This window comes from Eurypyga helias, unplaced genomic scaffold (assembly GCF_000690775.1).
Source record: "Eurypyga helias isolate BGI_N326 unplaced genomic scaffold, ASM69077v1 scaffold15768, whole genome shotgun sequence".
In the NCBI taxonomy this organism is placed as follows: domain Eukaryota; kingdom Metazoa; phylum Chordata; class Aves; order Eurypygiformes; family Eurypygidae; genus Eurypyga; species Eurypyga helias.
The window spans coordinates 9,374-18,550 of record NW_010266396.1 but is presented as its reverse complement, the minus strand read 5'-3'; the positions used below and the strand labels follow the sequence as shown (position 1 = coordinate 18,550).

Here is a 9,177-nt window from a genome sequence, read left to right as displayed (position 1 = left end):
TCTGGCATTGGAGAAGGTGCGTCACAGCACGCAGTGGGACTGCTCTTCCCTGCGGCCCCAGCCCTGAGCTGAGGGAACACCGGGCTGGGGATAGCCTCTTCCCATGCCCTCTTGCACTGCCTCCCTCTGTGGCAGGGCTGATGCCCTGGGGGGACCTCATCCCCTGAGCCTCCACCTGGGGCAGGCTGGTAGGGGATTCGGTGATGCTGAGGGTGGCATGCTTGTGGCACTTGTGTGGACCATCCTGCCACCCCTCACCATCAGTGAGGGCAAACGGGTCTTCCTTGGGCTGTTTCTCCTGCCTAGCATTCCTCATGTACTCAGGGTGAGACACCACGCCCTGGAAGGAGCTGGGCTTTTCTTGTTTTGGGCAGTGCACAGCTGTTGGTAAAGCAGATAGATGGTGCACATCTGCAGCTGCCGTTGGTCTCGTGGGATGGACATGGCTTTGGGCACCAAGTCAAGCCCTTGTCGTGCCAGTCTGATCTTGCTTCTCTCCCTCCAGGTGCTCCCCGGAGTTTCTCTGCCCGTATTCTTGGCATGGTGTGGGCTGGCTTTGCTATGATCATTGTGGCTTCATACACTGCCAACCTGGCAGCCTTCCTGGTGTTAGACCGGCCTGAGGAGAGAATTACAGGCATTAATGATCCTCGGGTAATGACCGCTCCCTTGCTTTCCCCTTTCCTGTCCACCTCTGGGCACAGATGCAGGAGAGGCCTCCGGGGGTATCTTTTGGCTCATATAACGTGGGTTGTAGTACCCAGACCCCTGCTTTAACATGGTTGTGGGTCTGTGCCAGGGGGTTGAGCCTGGGGTAGCTCTGCCTGGGGCAGTTGTTAGTGGATCTGAGCCCCTGTGCTGGGTGGGTATGGGCAGACACAGGGAGGGATAAGCAAGAAAAAAAGCTTGTCCAGAAATAGCATGTATCTAGCCAAACTGCCTGCCAGTTCCTGGAGAGCCTGCACTAACCAACGAGGAAACAATTCATTATGGATGAGTTATAAGTAATGAAATTGTCCCTGTGGTGCAGTCAATACTCTCAGCAGATGCCAGCATGCCTCAAATCTATTTTCTGCTCTGTCAAGGACACAGCCACAGCTTATCAGTCCAGGCATGCAGGAGTGTACCCCACAGCAGTGCTGACCCACAGCATCCCACACCCTACTGCATCCTCTGCTCATGGCACTGCCAGCCCCATGGCATCCCCAGGCCTCCTGCATCCTCAGTACCATGGTGTCCCTGTCCCATAGCATACCCTGCCCCACCACCATGGTCCCAGAGCATCCACTGCCCCATGGCCTCCACTGCCCCATGTCATCTTCAGCTCTGCTGAGGAGATCAAGGTCTTCTCTGGGAAGCAGGTCCCTGATGGAGATGGGAAATTAAGAAACACAGCTTTGGGGTGAGCCAGTTCGGTTGATGAAGGACAGAAGAAATAGGAGCCTTGCCCTTGCCTTTCAGCTCCGCAACCCCTCTGATAAGTTCATCTATGCCACGGTGAAGCAGAGCTCGGTGGACATCTACTTCCGACGGCAGGTGGAGCTGAGCACCATGTACCGGCATATGGAGAAGCACAACTACGAGAGTGCTGCCGAAGCCATCCAGGCAGTGAGGGACAAGTGAGTGGGCCAGCCCTTTGCCTGGCCATGCTGGGAAGAATTTCAGGGAGCTGTAGTTTGGTGGAGCAAGCAGGGCTGATGCAAACCTGGAGAGTTTGCAGTCAAAGCATGGCTTGATGGGACCTGCCCAGTTGGTGCTGGGTGGGATCTTCCTAGTCCTAGTGCATAGCAGGTCTCTGGATGGAGAGCACAAGGTCTGCATGGGGAAAGGCACCACCAGAGGCCTGGCACTGGCCATGGGCTCCCTTTTTGGCCTTTGTGCTTGCTTCTGTACAAGGCTGGGTGTCTTCAAATCCCATGTAAACCCCTCACACTCCTCCAAAATTTTGCCAAGCCTTTTGCCTCCCAGCAGCTCTTGCTGAGAGGAGGGTGATGCTAATCAGTGCTGAAATTAGGGCTGGGAGCACCCTCGCTGCTCTCATGGTGGCTGCAGACAGGCTGGGCTGCCCAACCTTACCTGTATGTCCTCTCTCTGTGTTCAGCAAGCTCCACGCCTTCATCTGGGACTCGGCAGTGCTGGAGTTCGAAGCCTCCCAGAAGTGTGACCTGGTGACGACGGGGGAGCTTTTCTTCCGCTCCGGCTTTGGGATCGGGATGCGCAAGGACAGCCCGTGGAAGCAGAATGTCTCCTTGGCGATCCTCAAGTCTGTACACAGCTCTTGGCATGGGGCTTGCCCTGAATGCTGCATGTGTTAGCACGCAAGTAGCCAGGCACCCACCCTCCCAGACCCTCTGCAGGGACAGGAGCTCTGGAGGCTGATGGAGAGGAAATGTCTGAGGGACCAGGGTGGGCGCCCATGGCCCTAGCTCTGGCTTCAGGGCTGGGGAAGCAGCACGGAGCTAGTGTGAGGGCAGAGCAGAGCAGGAGCCGTGATCGGCTGCTGGAACATAGGCAAAGGTATCAGAGAGCAGCCCTGGGGCCAACTAGCACCAGGGCCCTGTGAGCAGGGTGCGGGCTGCAGCAGCAGGCAGGGGTGCTGCCATTCCTCAACTTCATTGCACAGCCCTGGCTTGATCTTCCATGGGTTTTTCTTTCAGCTCTGGTTATTCCTGTTAGGCAGAGATACATCAGGACCCCTGTTGAGTCCTTCTAAGGCTTTTACACCAGCATTAGCCTGCAGCATGGCGTGCCCACAGTCAGTCTGATAGGAAGGGTAAAAAGAGATCTCCTCGTATTAGTTCGGAAATGCCACGCTCGTTGCAGACAGAGGAATGTGGTGTTGGAATAACAGACAGCTGGGAAGCAGCAAGTGAATGGAGTGGGACATGAGAGACTCATTATAGGGAGAGACAGGGTCAGGAACCACCAGGGTCCTGCCCAAGATGCAGAGGTGAGAGACCTGAGTAAGAGGATGAGCAGGGTGTGGAAGACAGAAGCAGGGCCCAGGGTAACATAGGGAGCCATGGGACCTGGACTGTAGGGTGGTTTTACCATGGGGATGAGTGGCGGCGGGGCAGATTTGGGACAACAATGTGAGAAGCCTGGATAGGCAGGAGGAGTCCTTGGTGTCCTGGGAGAGAATGGGGAAGCCCTAGGCTACAGGTGGCCCAGGAAGGCAGTGGGGATGTGCCAGAAACGAGAGGGAGGAGAGTGCAGGGGGACCCATGGTGGGACGTGTGCTCTGCACCCACCCCCATCCCCACGAGCTGCTCAGGCAGAAATGGGCACTGCGGGGACATGGTTTGTTTCCTCCCAAGCTGTGACACCAAGTTTTTGGGGAGTCCCAGCCCTTGCTGTGCATGGCAGGGAGCAGTTTTGCCCCTGTCCTGATCCAAAGGGTGCTGGTGATCACCAGATACGGTTGGGGTCCAGCATTGCCCGAGCTCCCAAGTGGCCCTGGCGGGGGGGGAGACCGTGCAGGAGGGCACCGGGAGAAGTGGTTCATGTCTGCTCCCTGCAGCTTCTCTCCAAGCACACTCTGAGCACTGCCTACACTTGTCAGCTCTGTCCCTCTCCTTGGGAACTGAGCATACACAAGGCTTTTTTTGGAAGCAGGTGGCCAGTTCTCCAGCTCCCAAACACAGGCAGTGGCACCAGGCAGCTGCGGATGCCTGTTTGCACCAGCTGCACTGTGCCCATGGCTGGTGGCAGCACTGGCTGTGTGCAAACACATGCAGTACAGACAGCCACTGCAGAGAGGCCACACACACCCTCTGTATGCAAAAGCCATATAGGCACACGCATGTGCACACATGCAGTCAGCCAGGCACGCACACACTAGGGTGCATGCACAGACATCATCGGTTTGTGTATTTGTACACTGCAGGCAAGTGCAGAGTCCTAGGATGGAGGGCATGAAGGCACAAAGAGCATGTGCCCCAGCTGCCTGAGGCTGGTCCCCAGAGACTACTCTGTCCTGTCTCCTTGTGCTTGCAGGTCCCACGAGAACGGCTTCATGGAGGATTTGGACAAGACTTGGGTGAGGTATCAGGAGTGTGATTCCCGTAGCAATGCCCCAGCAACACTCACCTTTGAAAACATGGCAGGTTTGTTCTGCAAACCTCTTTCTTCCCCTTCGCTGGGTAGCCTGCTTTCGCTCAAGACACTCTCCTCTCCGGGGCTCTCCTCTCAGGCCAAAGCTCTGCTTCTTCTGGATTTGTGCTTTCCTAGCGCTGGGAGGCTGCTGTGTTGGGCTCCAATCCCACCTTGTCTGAAACAGCTCTGCAAAGCTTCCTCCACCTTCCCTGGGGTGGCTTTCTCATCAGTGGGGCTGTCCTGCTTTGAACATTGCTCCCCTCCCTCTGCTCTGGCCAAACTGCGGCTGTCACAGTGAAATCAGAGCTGTCGCCAAGGCAGAGAGAGGGGAGCAGCACCTCGGGGGAGGCGAGCGGCCATGGAGGCGAGTGAGGACCCTGCTGCAGGAGGGAGCTGGCGGTGAGGGGCAGCCCCCAGCCCTGAGGAGCGTGTCCCAGCTGGCTGTGGGCAGGGGACAGGGAACGAGAAGAATAATCATTACAGAGGGGTTTTTTCTTTGTCCCCCTTTGCAAAGACTGCAGGTTCCCCCAGACGGGCTCTCCCTTTGCAGCAATGCAGTGCTGCTGGCCCTTCACCCAGCCAACATGGTGATGCGGGATGAGGGGTGTCTGATGGGACCCCATCCTCTAAGCACCAAGAGAGGGGGCATTTAGCTCCGTCTCCTCAAGACACCACTCTCAAAATGTCAGCCCTGAGGGTTGCAGCCAGCCAAGGACAGCACAGAGAGCTCTGTGCACGGCTGTCCTTCCCAATGAGCCAAACAGGAGCACCAGGGCTGGGTTTCTGGTGCAAACGACCCTACATCCCCAGGGGACAGGGTCTGCCCTGGTGCTCAGTGCAGCACCCAGTGCACCATGGCTGCCGCCAGCATCGCTGCAGAACAGCTGGTGCCCTGTGCCCGACCGAAAGGAGCTTGCACTGACATCCAGCACCCCATCACCTTCCCACCCATCACCGCGGGTGCCCCACCTGCTGCCCTGCTCTGCTGGGTTCCCTTCCCGGCCCCTCCAGGACTGCGGGGGGATGGCGGGGGGCCCCGAGGGGACCCTGGGTTGGCAGATGCTCCTGTTGCTCAGCGTGATGCAGAGGAAATGAAGTGTCGTGGTGCAATTTCCATTGCCCCCTGTAACTTTCCTGCTTATTTCAGGTGTGTTTATGCTGGTGGCTGGAGGTATTGTTGCCGGGATATTTTTAATATTCATAGAAATAGCTTACAAAAGGCATAAGGACGCGCGGAGGAAGCAGATGCAGCTGGCGTTTGCGGCCGTTAATGTGTGGAGGAAAAACCTGCAGGTAGGACAAACCGTTTTTAGAGCAAATCTCCAACAGGTGCGTGTTCCATTCCTTCACCAAATCAGTGAATGCAGAACTGTGGATTAGCATGGGGCCCTCTGTCCCGCACCCCAGTAACTCCAGCTGGGCATTACTGGGCGCCTAGCACGCTGAGGGTAGGGTCCCTGCCTTGTCCCTGGGAGCTGCCCTTGGCCGATGCCAACTCTCCCAGGAGGTGTTGTGCACAGCTCCAACCGGGACAGACCTGGCCCACATGCCCCCAATGGTGCTCGGGATGGGGACTTGGCTCTGCTGGGGACCACATGCTGGAGCCACGTCTTATCCTGGCCGAGCCAGCGGTGCTAGCCTGGCTCCTTTTGCAGGTGCTCTGCCCTGCTGCCTGTCTCCGGCCATGCTCACCAGCAGACGGGAGGGTTAATCTGCTGCCGATGAGTGTCCCTGCCTGGCACTCAGGTGGAGAAATGCTCTAGGGATGGTTTCCATCACCTCCTTGTCCCTGCTTGCTCGCTGGGGGTGTGGTAGTCCTTGTCATACCCAGGACCGACTCCAAAAAGAGGTGGTGCGTGCTCTTGTCATTTGGGGACAAGGACATCTCCCCACACGGGAGCCAGCAATGCCGGTGCCTGTCTGTGCCAAGGCTCCCCTGGGCCCCTTCCTTGGGGCCATTGCTCTCCGTGGCTTCTCCCATCCCTGAAACACCTCTGTGCCGCTCAGGCAGGAGAGCCCAGGAGGATCATTGGTGCCTGGCAGTGACACTGAGCCATGGGTGCATCTGTGGGCCACCAGCCTCACACTTCCCTTTCCCTGTTGCTTTTGGGGCTGAGCCCCATGGTGCCCCCAAACCCCAGTTTAGGGCAGCTGGAGGATCTCTCTGAATTGCCCAGGCTGCTTTTCTTCCTTGGGGAAGCAAGCCGGCATTCAAAGAGCAAGAGATCCTTTAGGCGACTAAAGGAGACTGCCATTTGCAGCAGAGCCAGTGAATGAAAGAGAGAGAATGAGGCTCGTGGACCCCAAAATGAGCCTGGAGTGGTGGCCCTGCGAGAGCAGCGCTGGCTGGGGCGTGTGGGTGGGCTGCCCGGGTGGAAGTGACCTGCCCTAGAGCAGCGAGGGGAATCACAAGGCCGGGCTGCTGTATCCTGAGAGCTCGCTGGGTTCAGGTCACTGATAAGAGTCTCGGTAAAGCCATTTCTCTTTTTTTTTATTTTATTTTGCTTCCAAAAAGCAGCAGCAGCGAGGGGGTTAAGGCTGCTGGGACAGAGCACACTAGTCGCACTGCCATTTTTCACTTGCCAACCTTCTAGAAAATACTGCACTGGGTCCTTGGGCAGAGTCTGTGGGACTGTGAGCAAAGCATGCTGCCCTGTGGGGGTGAACAGCCTCATGGTAAAGAGCCGTTTGACATTGTAAGACTTTTCCACAGGAGGAAACGTCAGAGCACTAGTATCTGGTACATTGCTAGAAGGTAGGCAAGTGGAAAGATTTATTTGTTAAAACAAACAAACAAAAATAATGGTTTTTGGGATCACAGTTTTGCCATGGCTATTTCCTGAGATGCCATGGAAGAAAAAGACATTTCATTCCATTCATCTTGCTTTCCTTTCCGTTTGTGCATGTCCGCAAAAGAGAGAACTGAGAAGGAGGAGCAAATGTATCCCCGAGCATGCTCTACGCACCAGCGGGATACATTTTGGTTACCCCCGTGCAGTAGCAGAGCCAGACCTGGTCACTCCGTCCCCCGTCGGAAAGGTCACACTCATTGGCACGAAAGCAATTGGGGAAGAATCGTTCTCAGCGCCCGCCGCAGAGTGCGGCCGGTCCCCACGGCTCGCTGCCCCCGCACCATGGCGGCTGGTGCTCCCAGCCTGCGCCAACCAGGTCCGACTCGCTAACACCAATGGCTACATTTTTCAGTTCTGTTTCTCTTTGAGTTCATCCTGACCCTGATGACATCATAGTGCTAATGCTTTGCCTCCTCCCTTTCTTTTCCTTTATATTTTCCTTTTCTTTTTCTTCCAGTTTCCTTTATTTTTTTAACCTGTTTTACTTTGGAAAAAAAAAAAAAACAACCAAACACCACCACGAACCACGTTCGGCTTTGCACAACTGCATCATTTAAATTTTTTAATACATTTTTTTACAGAATATTCATACAATGACTTCTCTTTCAATGCAGTCCTCTCTCTCTCTTGTGGCACTAGGATTCAGCCTCAGAAAAGGCCCTGAGCAATTTTTTTTTAGTGGTAGGGGCAGCATCTCACCTCTCGGTCTAGCCAGGCTAGCGGTGGAAGCGAGGGGCAGGGCGCCAGGCAGACCATCCCCATGCAGCAAGGTCAGCTGTGCCGGCCTGGACACAGACACCCAGGAGAGCAGGGCTACTCCCCAGAGGGATCTAGCACTCCAGATGTGAGGCCGGCCCCGTAGCTGTAGCAGTGTGGCAGCCGTGCTGTAGCCTTCGGTCACGGAGGCCAGTGGAGGACTGGGAGTGACAGGTCACCTCCAGAAAGAAGCTTTCTCACCTAAATGAAGGACATGACACGGGGCAGTATTCAAATAGATTTAGCGTTTCCAACAACACACTAGAGATCTAATCACTTATACATATTCATTTTAGGATAGAAAAAGTGGTAGAGCAGAACCTGACCCTAAAAAGAAAGCCACTTTTAGGTCCATCACCTCCACCCTGGCCTCCAGCTTCAAGAGACGTAGGTCCTCCAAGGATACGGTAAGAGGAAGAAGAACAATTCTGCCCTCTCTCTTTCTCTCTCTTTCTCTCTTCTGCCATCCCATCGACTGCCACACACCCATCCCGAAGCTGCCAGTGTACATGCATAGCTCATGTTCGTCACCAGTCAGTCAGTCAGTCAGTGAGTCAGTCATCCCGTGTACCTGAAAGGATGCTGGGATCCTGGAGGGCAGGCAGGAGGTGGCTTGGAGTCCTGTGATGAGTTGGGAGATGCAACCGAGTTTTTGTTTTGTTTTTTGTTTTCTTTTTGCCTGGATGATTTCTGATGTTCCTCTCTGTGCTTCGCTCACCTTACTGGTGCTGACCTCTTGAAACCAATGACCTTTTTTTGGTTTTTGTTTTTGTTTTTTTTTTCTGTTCCTGAGTGTTCCTGTACCTGTTTGTCATTGTATGCCTAAAAACGATCACCCTGATTTAATTTGGGCACCGTGTCACCTCACCGAGCGCCATGCGTGTCACATTCTCTACATGTGATTTTTGTTTGTGACAATTAGCATTCGGGTCGTAGTCCTCGGCACAGGAGTGACAGCTGTCTCTGGTTATCGTCAGCAGTAACGCAGCTCTAGAAAAGAGATGCAAAGGCTTGAAAGAGGAGGTTGTTAAAGACCCAGCCTTGGTTCAAACTTGTGCTTTCCGCCTCAGAGTAAAACTGCTCGCACATAACCAGAGAAAATTTCCAAATTGCTGCCTCTAAAGCCAGCTGTTTCCAAATGCGCAAATGTGTCTCCTCGTGCTGGAGCTTCAGACACTCTGCAGCGTCAGGTTGGGCTGTTGGTCTGTCGGACTGAGCCGGTGTCCCTCTGCATGTTGCCATCTGTTGTACGACACTCCGCACTGTGGCTACTCTGTTGTCTCGTGTGGCAGAGGCCACTGCGTTTTGCCGCCCGAACTCCCAGCGTGACGGGCTTGCCGAAATCGCCTCCCTTCGGCGAGCGGCGGGTTTCTGCCCAGGGTTGCTCAGAGCAGGCTCCCCACCAGGCTGCCTGAGGCGCGAGGCACAGCGGGGATGGGGGGACGGCGGCGTGGGGTGATGCGGCCCCCTGCAG

The 9,177-nt window shown here is 55.4% G+C and overlaps 1 protein-coding gene across 1 annotated transcript in view; it reads left to right on the top strand.

The window, feature by feature from the left end:
* The window catches only part of GRIN1 (glutamate receptor, ionotropic, N-methyl D-aspartate 1), a gene marked incomplete at its 5' end in the record, with an annotated part of 32,434 nt that overhangs the window by 20,285 nt on the left and 2,972 nt on the right, over positions 1-9,177 (top strand). Inside the window, 7 exon segments of the mRNA XM_010157069.1 lie at positions 1-16; positions 506-654; positions 1,462-1,619; positions 2,102-2,263; positions 3,997-4,106; positions 5,243-5,388; positions 8,000-8,110. The exon segment at positions 1-16 is cut by the window's left edge and continues 34 nt beyond it. Of these exon segments, the coding sequence (XP_010155371.1) occupies positions 1-16; positions 506-654; positions 1,462-1,619; positions 2,102-2,263; positions 3,997-4,106; positions 5,243-5,388; positions 8,000-8,110 (852 nt within the window).